This window comes from Cryptotermes secundus, unplaced genomic scaffold (genome assembly GCF_002891405.2).
Source record: "Cryptotermes secundus unplaced genomic scaffold, Csec_1.0 scaffold56, whole genome shotgun sequence".
Taxonomy (NCBI): Eukaryota; Metazoa; Arthropoda; class Insecta; order Blattodea; family Kalotermitidae; genus Cryptotermes; species Cryptotermes secundus.
Window position 1 is genome coordinate 1,364,863 of NW_019744407.1, and position 14,548 is coordinate 1,379,410.

Genomic DNA, 14,548 nt, shown 5'->3' on the forward strand with positions numbered 1-14,548 from the left:
TGAACACCAAACAGATCCAGAGGGAAGGATTTTTAAGGTCATCCAGATCTCTTCAGATGTTTATATCCATTGGTATTTACATTCTAGGCAGACAAACACATTTTTCGTTTCGTCAACATGATACCGCGCACGTGTGTGTGTGTGTGTGTGGGGGGGGGGTATTCACGACGCCGTCTAGACTATTGAGAGTCGAAAGGTAGGTTGGTACATGAACAGGAAGGGATTTGGATGGAAGCGGTCGTGTCCTAAGCGAGATATTGTTTTGATATATGCCTGGAGGGACTGAAGGAAACTACCAAAAACCGACCACCTTAAGAATAAAAGGTAAAGTTGGCCTGTGCTTAACTAATTAAGCACTACGCCAAGAACACGTGGATGTATAGATCCACGTTTCCTTGACCTTAGCACTACTTAATATCAGTGGTCACCTTCACATCCTGGGCGCTTTACTCACAGGGAAAGAGCCCTCAGTACCCAACGGACAGGAGGCTGGGTGGGCCTCAGCACTAGTCTGGATGACATGGAGAAGGTAAAATTGTTGACCCTACTGGGACTCAAACTCCGACCCCCTTGGTTGTCCAGCTCGTAGCCAGTCACTACACTGATCACTCTGCCTTGGCTCTCATGAATGTTAAGCCCCAAATACTCTGTTTAAATCATCACATTACAGGACAGAATGGCTCAAGTGGTAATGCTTCAGACTTAATTATGAGAGGTGCCTGGTTCGAAATTTGGCTGGAACACTGAATATCCTGAAATATCTGATGAGGTCCCTCAGTCCCTCCACACAAATAGCAGGATATTACTAAAATCAGGCCAGAGTCACTTTCTTCCACATCATTTATATCTCATTACTTATTTAATCATCCTACCATTTGACACAAGTCTTCTCATACCAAGCAACAAACAAACAAACTCCATGGTTTTTAGTCCACAAGTGAACTATACTGACCGGATACCAAGATTGTAAATAAATCGTACATCTTTACAGTGCAGCAGAAATGGGAGCTTACACAACAAACTCAGTATTATCCTGCAGATACGTTGCAGGCCATTAGCATGTCTGAAACACATTTCTCATTAGTGGTGTTAGGTCTTACATTTTACAGAAAAATCCATCACATATCACCCTTGAAACAGAGAACCAGAAAAATAAATAGTGAAACCACTGCTCAATTTCAACGTCTATTAGAAAATGAAACGTGGGAACCTGTTTCAAAAAGAAGGATACAAATTATAAGTTTAACTCTTCTTTCTATATTTTTCTAAATATCTTTGAAGCCATGTAAGATTTGAGGCTTTCACGGCAGTGACTATGGAGAAAGCAGTCTTCTGGGATTTGGCACCATGTATATGTGGTATATACTGTATCAGCAGAGAGCTGTCCCGACACAACATCAAAGCAGTGGGTCTGCCTCCAAACAAATTATCCAATTTCCTCCGGCCGGCTAGAGACAGCCTGGGCCTAAGGACACCGGGTGTATACAGTATCCCATGCGAGTGCGGGAAGGTCTATATTGGGCAGACAGGCCGCTCCGTGGACATGAGGTTGAAGGAGCATCAGCGGCACATCCATCTCGAACAACCGGACAAGTCGGCCATAGCTGAACACAGCATCGATCTGGGACACTGCATTCAGCTTCAGAATAGAGAGGGGGGGGTTGTCTCAGAAAGTCTTGGGAACCTCTCATCTGTTCTCTTAAAAAACCCCCACCGGGATATGACGCCAGATCCAGAAGGCCACACAGGCCATGACCAACCAACATAACAACCCCCCCACCCTCAGCTTACGGGTTAGTGCCCAGCCTTTAACCTTGCCTTTCTCTCCCCTACACAAAAACCATGCTTGTCCCAGCTCCCTTCCCCTACCCCTCCCACACTACTGCTTTCACTTATATACTTGCCCTTTCCCCCCTACATTCCCTGCTCTCACAAAGCTGTGTATATTTCCACACAGTCTGCTTTTACCGGTTCTCACGGTCTCTTTGCTTGCAGATTTCCTATATTTTTTCTTCTACCCTGAAGATGGAGGCGATACGTTCCTCCGAAACGTCGGTTAACACCACATATACACGGTGCCAAATCCCAGAAGACTGCTTTCTTCATCTTTGAAGCCAGTTTTCCTATGCAGAATAAAAGCGTATAGAATATAAAACCACTGGATTACACAAGGAATAAAAATATTTTGTAAACATAAAAAGCATCTGTATGTAGACAGCAGAAGCAGTAATAATCCCTACATGAGAGCATACTACACAAGTTACTGCAAAATTCTGAGTAGAGTCATAAAAGGGGCTAAAAGGCAGCATTACTGTAGGCTTACAGCAAAATCAAATAATCAGATAAAAACAACCTGGAATATAATAAAACATGACACAGGAAAATCACATCTGACTGAACAGGTACCATCTCTCCTTATAAATGATGAAAAAGTTGAGGACACAGGAGAAATTACAGATGCCTTCAATACTTTTTTCTAACAATTACAGAAAATCTAAACTTGCATCAGGAAGTGGGAGATAATGTCATTTCATTTTTAAGAGAGGCATTTCCTAGAAAATTCCCTGGTATTAAAACCATTCCAACCACTGAAACTGAAGTAAAAAGTATAATACATTCCTTCAAAACAAAAAAGCTCTTCAGATTATGATGGAATAACAAGCAAAATTTAAAAAGTTTGTGCATCTCTAATCAGTAGCCCATTAACTAAAATCTGTAATCACTCACTATCCACAGGAATTTTTCCTGATCATCTTAAGATTTCAGTAGTAAGACCACTATATAAAAAAGGGGACAAGACTAGTATGTCAAACTACAGGCCAATGTCACTGCTAACTACTTTCTCTAAAGTACCTGAAAAAGTTACACACAATAGGTTAAGCCATTATTTTCAGAGTAAAACTATATTAGCCTCAGAAGAGTTTGGCTTTAGGAAAGGAATTTCCATTGAAAATGCAGGCATTTAACAGACAGTGTGTTGAAATCTAGTAATCAAAAAATGCACATCGGTGGAATATTCTGTGATTTGGCAAAGGCTTTTGACTGTGTAAATCATGAACTTTTATAAAATACTGATATNTTATAAAATAAATTACATTTTTTTTTTGGCATTCAAGGAACAACGTTAAGTTGGTTCAGATCCTACCTAACAGATAGAAAACAAAAGACTGAAATAAAATCATCAAATTCAATCCAAAGTACCTACTCAAACTGGGGAATAATAAAACATGGAGTTCCACAGGGGTCAATTTTGGGGCCTTTGCTTTTCATAATTTATATAAACGACTTCCCTCCTACACTATGGACATCATCAATACCTATAATATTTGCAGATGACACTAGTGTTATAATTTCTGGTAAAAATTTAGATGATTTCTGCATGTTATCAAGCAAGGTTCATTCGCAAATGAGTATATGGTTTTCTGCAAACAAGCTGTCCTTGAACCTAGAAAAAACAAATGTAATAAAATTTATAACAAAAAACTCACCACAGTATCCATTAAACATAGGATATAACGATAAATATATAGAAGAGGGAATAAACATAGAATTCCTTGGCTTGCAAATTGATAATCATTTAAACTGGAAAAACCATATCGATGAGTTGATTCCAAAGCTAAGTAGAGCATGTTATGCAGTTAGATTCATGTTACATATTAGTAACATTGACTCTCTCAAATCAATCTCTTTTGCTTACTTTCACTCTTTAATGAAGAATGGAATAATTTTCTGGGGTAATTCATTTGACAGTAAAAAGGTATTTACATTGCAAAAGAAAATTGTAGAGATCTATTTAAGAGACTACAGGTCTTAACTTTTCCTTGTGAATATATATATTTGTTGATAAACTTCATTACCAATAATGAAGAACATTTTCAGATGAATGTGGATGTACAAAGTGTTAACACAAGACACAAACGCTGTCTTTATAAACCAGTTGCTAACCTCTCATGCTTTCAGAAAAACCCATAATATGCTGGAATCAACATTTTTAATAACCTGCCATCTGATCTCAAAGGTCTTATGAATGAAGAGGGACGATTTAAAATCACACTGAAATGACATTCAATACCTATTGTCTAGAAAATAACTTATGTATCTTTAAATAGCCTTGTGTGTAGTCACTGTGTATTCTTGGTTTCTCTTGTGTGAGAACTCCACTGGGACTGTACATATATTTTGTATTTATATGACATATTCCACATCCTACAGTCATTTTGACTAACTCTGGATCCATGGAATGCAATGCAGTGTAATGTAATGTAACATACTTAATGTGCTAAAAATCCATCACATATAGACGTTCATACTTAATGTGCTGAAACTATAAAACATAAATGGGTTTTAATTTTCATCTCACATAATCATAAACAGAGTATACATATTTGTAGCTTCCTCCTAATATTATCGCAGGGATTATTTCAACATTAATAAGGAAGATATTTGAAATACACAGGACTCAATATAATTCACTAAGCGCAAAGGTCAATGAAATCAATGGAAACTTGAAAATATTAATACAATTTACATCTGTCTCCTGAGAAAATGGCTCATACTTGTTGGTATCACTGTTGAGGTTGAATTATGAAGTACACAGTTGAGATGGCCTCAGTTGGCATGATTCATGAAGGCTGGTTCAGACATTCAGGCAATAGTAAGGTTATTACACTGACAATCTGCAAGATTATGGCATTTGTATTTCTAAGGTAAAGCTATTCCTCTAACAGGCCATGGAGGCCCATAGGGTTGTGAGACGTTGAGGCTCCCACATTTTCTAGACAGCTGCTTCACAGATGGTGGTGAGGTTGTCAGCCTTATGCACCTGCAGCCCCTTACCCCTAGGAAGATTCCTGGTACACATCTGTTAGAGACTGAGTTGACTGTACTCCTATTTTTTCTTCAATATCTGACAAATGCAAAAGATCTGATCTGTAGCTGATTTGTTATGTTGAAACCCACACTGATGATCCCCAGTAATTTCATCTATATATGGACTTAACCTTGAGAGAAGAATATTGGATAAAATTTTGTATGAAGTTAATAGCAGTGATATCCCCTGATAATTACTAGTCAATTTTATCACCCTTCTTGTGAACTGGTACAATACTACACTCCTTCCACTGATCAGGAAATTTTTCCTTATGCCAAACATAAGTAATTAGATTATGAACCTTAGGATGTAATATTTCGCCTCCCGCTTGAACAAGTTCTGCCAGAATTTGATCACTACCTGGCGATTTATACTGTTTCAATTTTGCAACAGCACTTTCAACATCGAAAGGGGTAGGATCACGTACTAACAGCTCAGCTGTATGTATTTCTATCTGCCTGACATCACTGACTCTATGTGCATTCAATAACTGAGAGAAGTGGTTCCTCCACCTATGTATATTCAAAATGTGAGAATCTGCAAGCAGATCACCGTTCTCATCTTTCACTAAGTTACTGCTAGGTTTGTAACCCATTTTAAAGTCACTTATTCCTCTATACAGGTCTCTAATGTCTTGTTCTTACTGTTTATTGCAAGCTCATTAATTTTGTCTTTCAGATTTTCTCTTTTTTTATTCCTGAAGTTCCTGCTGGTTTCACGGCTTATTGTTCAGATTATCCCAATTTATTTTGCTTGGATCCCGTAATCATTGCAATTTGGCTTGTTTTATTTGGTCTAATAATTCTGAGCATCCTTCATCAAACCATGGCTTATGCTTCTTCAGTTCATAATAACCTACACTCTCCTTGGCAGAAATTTTGATATTCTAAGTTTCCCAAGCTTTATTAGCATCCACCTTAGTGTCCAATTTTTGCAAAGCCATGAACCTATTTGAGATTTCAACACAATACTGCTCTTTACCTTCTACCTCATTTAATTTCTTGAGATTGAACCTATCCATATGAACTCTGTGCGTTGTTTGTTTGCTCACTGCCAGTCTTCAATCTGCTGCCCTGAATTACAGGACATTGAGTATACACGAATGCCATCTCCTGTCTATCAGAATATGGTCAATTTGATTGTGTATCTTCCCATCAGGAGATGTCCAAGTAAATTTATGGATGTTACGATGTGGCAACATTGTAGTTTTGACAGTAAAATTTTTGATGTAGCAAAGTTTACTACTCTAACTCCATTATCATTAATAATTACATGCAGACTCTCATTCCCAATCGTTGGTTTGCAAATGTCTTCCCTCCCTACTTCGGCACTGTATTTTCTTCCAACAAAATTTTCATAGGATACTTCAGGAATTTATCAAATACATGTTCTAGTTCTTCATAGAATCTGTACTTTATATCATCAATTTTATCTTCTGCTGGGGCATGAACATTCATAATGATTTCACACGAGCGACCTTTTAGTATTTTATATGATATCCTACCACTAATGAACTCGACCCTCTTAACTGCTAATACGATTCTCTTATGTATGAAGAAGCCTATACCTAATTCATGAGTTTCAATCCCCGTTCCATAGAAAAATGTATATTCGTCTGCTGGTTTGATGCCACTTTCATCCCATCTGACCTCCTGTACTCCCACTAAATCTAACTTACATTTTAAGATGTCTTCTGCCACTGCCCTGAGCGAACCTGCCCTATACATTCTTCTGACATTCCAAGTACCAAATCTCATGTCCATTTTCTTTAGCCTAGGTCATTTATCCACAGGATGCATCCAGGTCTGAGCCTTTGTGTTCATTTTTGTAACAGGATTATTCTTTTACCCCAAATCAGGAGGACCACCCCTTGTTGGCTGTCCGCGACTACTTATTCAATATATTTGCAGCTTCCCTCCATACCTGAGGATGAGCCATGCTGTGGTGACAAGGGACCCACCTAACATAGAACTGATTAGACATCTTGATTAATTAAATAATTAATTAATTATACATCTTGAATAGTATGGATATGGGTAGGGTACTATGGGGATACAAAAATACAAAGAAGTTACAAGAAATTTATAATGCAATTTCTGGGTTCTCATAGTCCCAGATTTTTTACTTTCTTTTTTTATTTTTCTTTGACTTGACACATATAGAGAGCAGAATATCTCCAAACATCGAAATATTATTTTGCTGGTCACAAAGATTGAGTTGTTGCCTCATTACCAGCATTCCCTGCACATTTCCCACATGTGATATCTACCACTGCCCACAGATCTTCCCACCACAATACAAAAAATGCATGAAAAATGGCAACATGGAGAGTACAAAATTCCCACATACAAAATATGGCAATAGGTTTGCAGGCAACACTGGTTGACTGGGCAAGTCCAGCAGCCTCCTCCACTGCTGTATAGCTTTGTATTGTTTGTCAGGATAAAATTACATGTTTTTCAGGTATGGGTTAAGTCCTCATCAGCTCTATTACAGTTTTAAACTGTTAAGAAAAACTGCAAATAACACAGTAGATTCTAACACCAACTACAGACTTTAACATAAGCTGAAAAAAGCTACCTGTGTTAAATACTACTGAAAAATTCTTCACGTCTCGTAAGATTCGAATGTTAAAGATCGATATGAATATAAAGTGTAAGATACATTCTCTATCAGCTTTCCACATCCATTTATTTATGCTCAATGTTCAGTGCTCCAACAGCCAGTTAACTGTGAATTCACAGCAAACTGCAAGTGTATTATTTGTACCACATTCATAAACACAATAACTTATTAGGACACTTCACTTAAAATCAATACAGAGCATTACAGCCAGATAAATTTCAGATTACAAGAGGCTGCATACTTTATAAATTCCTCATCACACATCTTACAGTCATGTTCTATGACTTGCGCATGATATTGTGTAAATGCTTGCATCATGTATCCAAGCCATGAACTTGAAATATGACATCAGTGATTACTGCATGCACAAGCAATGGTGGTTCTCTAAGTATGCACAGAATTATAATGTGCAAGAGGTTAGAGCTGCCGGTCACGGTAACCGAGCGGTCTAAGGCATGCACTGTCTTCACTCGCTCGGAAGCCGGGATCGTGGGTTCAAATCCCACTCAGGGCATGGATGTTTGTGCGCGTTTTTCTGTGTTTGTCTACAGGTAGAGGCCTTGCGACGAGCTGATCACTCGCCCAAGGAGTCCTACCAAATGTGTAAGATCTAGTAAACCAAGTGAAATGGAGAGTTTCATGGAGGTAGGCCTAGGCCCAAATTGGGGCTGTAGCGCCACAGAAAAAAAAAAGAGGTTAGAGCTATATCACATAGATATACTACAGACCTCACTAGTGAAGTCAGCAGTTAGTTTGTTAAGACATGGATAAAATATGAAGTCAGTGATCAAAATGCTAAAGGCTGTATTCTGAACACAATACATCCCAACATTACAGACATTTGAGTTAGGAATTTTGCCCTTATGCAAATTATAAAACGTGGCCATAAAAATCATAATACAGACCTTAAATTCACTTGTACTAACATATGATTTTTAAACACAAAATTCATCTAAAACAATTTTTAAAGAAATTGTCACTTTTTAATAAATTCAGATTGCATATGCACATGTCATTATTGCAGCAGGATATGTAGCTAGCCATTGGGTAGCCTATGTGCATACACCAGTGACATAGGAGGGATAAATGGAAAGCTGAATGCTATTCCCAACATATTTAGATTATACAAAGTACTTCCCTTATTTCAGCTGTCTGCATACTACTGTTTCTGACAGGTAAACATGTTTTCATTACAACTGTGAAAGAAAAAGGGGCCACAGAAAATCATCTTCACTTACAAGGGAACTAAATGGAAAAATAGGGCTCATATTTTGGAATTTCATGATAGAGACAAATTTTTAGCAAAATATCCCTTTCATAATATGGGGGCATCCTGCACTTAAGTCTAAAATCATATCATTTTTAACCTGTATGCCCAAATAATTTCAGAATACCTTCAGAACTTAACTAATAAAATATGTTAGTAGTTTCATTTAATATATTTTATTAAGAATTACATTTTTCTCTTAAGTGCATGGAAAATGAGCTGCATCAAATAATAACAAACAAAACAACTTCAATATCCTTTGAAAATATTTTAGGCAGGTGTATACAGATAAATATATTCAGGGCATTTTAAAGGCACATTCAATGTGCTCTGTCCAAAATTCAGATTCTTTTACATATGGTACAGGATTCTGGATGTAAAAGTTTGGCTAGTGATGTTATAAGTCTGACATAATCACAGATACTCCATGACATAATTTTCCCCATATAGTCTACAATGTCATTTTCTTCAAAATGGGGGGGGGGGAAATATGGTGTACTGAAAGCCAATATAAACCACTTCTATAATGGATAGTATATTACTCAATACTGTAAAGCAACAATTAAGTTTAGTACGAAGACCATTTCTATTTTGCAAAGCAAATGATTCCTAACTGTACTGATGTGTGTCTAATGAAAATGTTGGAAATCTCTGGTACAAAAGCACATGCCCTCTTATCTTTTCTGTTCATTAGCACGACTGTCCATCCACAATATGGTGTGCATGAAACATAGCTAATCCACATGTCTGTTACTATCCTTTCATGCGTACAATAAAATTCTGTGTAATAAAGCAGCAGTTCCTATTATCAACACCCTCTTGCAGATCCTTTCAGTAAGGTTACTGGGTTCCTTATCTGGTGAATAAGAGTGTGGAACCTAATTAGGTTGTATAGCTTCTAAATAACAGCCACAGTCTAGTAAAAGTTACCTTGTTATGCTTTATCACATTTTCATCATGCACATGCCTATAATAAGTAAAAACAATCATTATATTAAATCATCCATCACTGGAATTAGGCACACACACTTCTATCAGTATTTAAAACAGTACGTGGGTACCTTATACAACAAAAAAAAAATCATCTATCAAGGAATTAGTAAATTAATTTAATCTTTTATAATTAAGATCAACAGAGCTTTCATGTTTGTAATATTAAAGTATGCAAAGCATTTTACAAAACATCAAGCACACAAGAATATGAAACTAAGATGTGTGCAGTAAGATCAATCCCCCTGATTCAAGTAAAAATTGCAAAATGTCCCGAATTGACCCAGTAGAGACTAGCAAACATGTGAACATGAAATAAACTTCTGTCATAAACAATAATTTTGCTTTGATTTCGAGATCATTAGATTTATCTGTAACCATAATGACAATTTTAGATCGCACTCTAATAGAATGAACAAGACATAAGATTTTAAACATAAGGCAGTACATTCATCTAGACATTCAGTGAACACAACCCAAATCAATATACAAAAGCAATGAGCAGAATTGTATTGTTGCTCATTGAAAGGATATTGTTTACAATATCAATTACAGTACCTAGCAGAAGAAAAGTAGAGGAACATGATAGACTTTGTTAACAACAGAAACAAGGCAAAATTACTTTCAGCATTGTTCTACAAGAACATTTCAAATAAAATTAAACTGTTTAACAATTTAAAATATTAAATCAAAATCATACTCTCTATGCTTTTGGAAAGCAGCGTGCACATTATCAAAATATATAAAATACTGAATAGTTTCCTTCAACTGCTGCAACACTGGTATGTGTTTGTGCATGAAAGTGATTTTATGAGTTCTGAACAGCACAAGCAACAGTAACGGATCAAGGTACTTTTTATTAATTTATCACGAATGATAAACCAAATAACCAATATTTAATTAAGTACTTCAAAGTTGGGCAGTGCCAGGAAATTAACCTGAACACGTACCTAAATGCATATTTCTAATTTAGTAATGGAGAAATACATGCATACATAAAATAAAGTTCCTAGAAATGTTGAGGTTTATTACAGTACCTTTGTGCTCTTTTAAATACAGAATGAAAAAATAATTTGTTTTAATACTTATAATTAAATATTTACAATCTAAGTCTACATGCAATATATCACACAATAAAAAAAAGAGACACTCTCCTACATAATGCTACCAACCTTCATTTGGATTTGCTGCAATCTAAGCAGCAATAAACCAAGAGTATTTAAATCGCAGTGACCTACACAGAACACTGTTAAATAATAAACATCATGGAAGCAATTCGATAGGGAAGCTAATGCCCCTACTGGGTCAACAATATGAATCAAACATTTCTGTCCTGCATGACATCTTTCCATGTATTCTATGGAAAGAAGGGTCAAACCCTGATGCAATATTACTGCAGCAGCAGCAGCAGCAGGCAAACAAGACAGGCATTACTTGTAGCAACTCTGATGTGATGGAGGTTGCAGGTTTGGGCAGGAACACTGTGACTTGTCAATATCACTGGACTCCATAATACAAAATGCTATGGCAGTTCTTCTGACTTCTAAACTATAAATCTATGAAAGGTAACAATAACAAATATGGAAAGTTAAAGACTACCACATTCAGTACACATGGATCAGGAAAGTAACAAGCTAGAGTACATTACATGCTGTGGCATTCAATGATAGTGGTGATATGCTTGCTGCATGTACAAGTCACCTGTAATATTATAACTGTAACAAAATTGTAATTCCATATTTAAATTTCCCTAATTTAAACTAACCATGTAGAAGTTGTCTGTAATATTGAAAACTGTACCAAAATTATAATTACCATTATATGTAACTTTCACTAATTTAAACTAACCAAAACTTACCACATGTAAGTCATCAGCATACAGTGTCCAATGTACACCAGTCAGCAGTAACTACAGTTTTCAGTACATTTTTGAAATTACACATTCAATTTTTATTTGCAGGTAGTTCTGTGACAAGTGCAGTTGCAACATGTACTGATTAAAGAGTATATTAAATTAAACAAAACAATCTACTAAGCTATTCTGCCACTTTAATACCCATTTCTGCAATGGAGAACTTCCAATATGATACACCAAGATATGAACATTTTACACTATAGTTGTAAGCATGATTGGTGAAAAATAATGTTCCTGTAACCGAAGTGGATACTCATGAATTTTTAGATAAAACTGCCAAAATGTGACATCCATATGCACTGTTATTTCTACCAGACTACTGCATCGTAATAAATAACTGATATAATTACAGAACAAATCACTGTTCTCTGCCTGTGTCCTGCTCCTCACACTCTTTCAAGAGCTACATCACAGTAAGTTAAGAGAAGGGAGAAGAGGATAAATATGAGAAGAGAGGCACTGGAACCAAACCAGCTGTTAATAAATTAACACACTTCTTTGAATTTCATGAGGCAAATTACAGAGTCAGTCATTCCAGCAATAGATCTTGAGACAATTTTGGACATTTCCATCAAGGTAATACATATATCCCGTGAGAACACATCTAAGAAACTGAACACATGGAACTATGCACTAAATGCAACAACTTGGCACAGCCAGAAAAATGACAAGTAAATGAAAGTGCTGAACTCAGAATATCACTTGTAGCATGCCTACAGGCTTACTCAAATATCTGTTCAGCACTTCAAAAATGAGAAGCAGTAATCCACCTTCGCTATGATAGGTAATGTGGATCAGTAGACAACTTTCATTTTCCGTGAAGAATCTGCGCCTTAAATTAATTCACCACCAACTACAAACAAAGTGCAAGAAATAAATATTTGAAAGCATTCACATTGTACTCGTTCAACAGTCACTACCCTACAGTTAGACACTGATCCACAGCCATTATCACATGAAGCATAAATAAGTTACCAAGTATACTGCACATACTGAAAAATGGAAGGCAACATGGTCAAATTGTGTAACAGCTTTTACTTTGGCATGTTCCAAGACTGAACAGAAATGTATGGTACGGAAGCCCGCAAGTACAGGCGATGTAAATTAGGCGCTCCTCTGATGCTTGGGTCACAAAATGTTAATATTGTACAAAGTCTGGCAAACAGCAATTCTGCCATGTGTAACCATTCAGATGAAGGTAATTTGCCCAACTTTCAAAATCAGGAAAAGAGCAGCCACGAAAATAGTGTGAAAAAAGTTTGACTACAGTAAGAAGAAAGAATGTCATGGGAAAGTGCCCAACATATTCAACTTTGTTGCTGTACAGAATACTACATTTTACTCTTCTCCTCTCTTTTACGCTGTCCCGTGGTTATTTACACTTGCCTGGTGACAATTCAGGCCTCTGTCGATGCTATGAGACTACCCTTAGGGGTGTAAGCTGTAGCATTAGGGTCAAGGTTAGACACAGTACAGCCAGGGCAGGGGCTTGGTGTCTCAGCCAGTCGCAGCTTTGACATCCCACTACTGTTTGTTGGACCAGGACCAAATGTGTCTGTCGGCATCACTGCTAATACCTGCGCTATTTTGCTCTTTAATTCTTCTATTTCCTTTTCTTGTGCTCGGATTACACCTGCAAAGTTCAAAGGAACATAAGAACAGTGTTCGCTCTTCACAATATTTTTATTAGTTTCTTATGCCATGTATTCTTATAATGACTTGCTAATACATTAGTCATGGAAACATTATCTGTCTGTCAGTGAAAGGCTTATAATACACCTTAAAACAGCCAAATTAGTAGAAAATTAAAAAAATTTAAAATCTTTACAGCATGTGATCCCAATTTCAAATATGGATATTTACAAAGGGCTTTGATGGTGGTGATGACAGTGGTGGTAATGGTGATAATGGTGATACACAAATTTACCTACTTCATACTGAGGTAGACAAATGTCAAAACAAGAATGAAGTAACATGGAATAACTGGAATAAAAGGACAAAAGCATCTCTGTCCACTAACCTTCTCTCTCTCCTTCATGAATTAATAACAAAGAAAGAAGTCTGTATAAAGTGGTGTGATAAACAGTAACAGGTCATTTAGGGGTCAGCCTAAGGATAAAGGATAAATTAATACAAAAATACATAGTAAAAGTAATGTCCAAATGAGAACAAAAATGACCTGCATCATGGGCAATTATCTAAAAACATGACACACTGTTAATGGGATTGCACAGTGGTCATATTATGGGCTGCAGAATTCCTTGCAGTAGATAGCTTTAGGTTATCCTTCAGCCTCTGGAGTCAAGGAGAGGGGAAACTGATGGCTGAGCTGAAAGAGATAGTGGCAACACTAGGAGATTCTCAACACTCTAAATCTATGCTGCAGGTGAAGGACTCTGAAGACACCCAACCTATGGCCCGGGAAAAATAAAAAGCAAAAGGGAAGGAAACAGGCATACCTTAAATAATGAAGGTGGCAGATGAGGAAAAAACCTAATCACAAAATTTATTAAACTTAAATCACACCACAGCATTATGGCTATGGCAGCTCTGTGCCAGAAATTTGATTTGAAAAGGCAGTTACAGAACATAATTCTGAAACCCTTTACCCACAGGGCATGCCATGAGGATTAAACAGCACTGGGGCAACCAATATCTTCTGGCATACCCAATGATAATCTAAGATCCTGAAATTATATTAGGAACAAAATGAATGCCTTTCCCATGTTGTAATTTTGTTCTAGGGATGTGACAATTGTGAGAACAATTAAATAGTGAAGGAAGCCAGAAGGAGCATATTGTTACTTCAGTATACATCTCTTGTGACCATCAAACATGCAGTTGAGCAGCATCGCTGACTACTGTAGTAGCCAGAAAAAGC

The 14,548-nt window shown here is 36.8% G+C and overlaps 1 protein-coding gene across 2 annotated transcripts in view; it reads right to left on the reverse strand.

Annotated features, from left to right (window-relative positions):
• Positions 1-8,282: 8,282 nt before the first annotated feature.
• Positions 8,283-14,548, reverse strand: part of LOC111874659 (macoilin) — a 50,948-nt gene continuing 44,682 nt past the window's right edge. For both annotated transcript variants that reach the window (XM_023870351.2, XM_023870352.2), the window contains exon 13: positions 8,283-13,300. In XM_023870351.2, the coding sequence (XP_023726119.1) occupies positions 13,065-13,300 (236 nt within the window). In that variant the 3' untranslated portion in view covers positions 8,283-13,064. The remainder of the gene's footprint in view (positions 13,301-14,548) is intronic.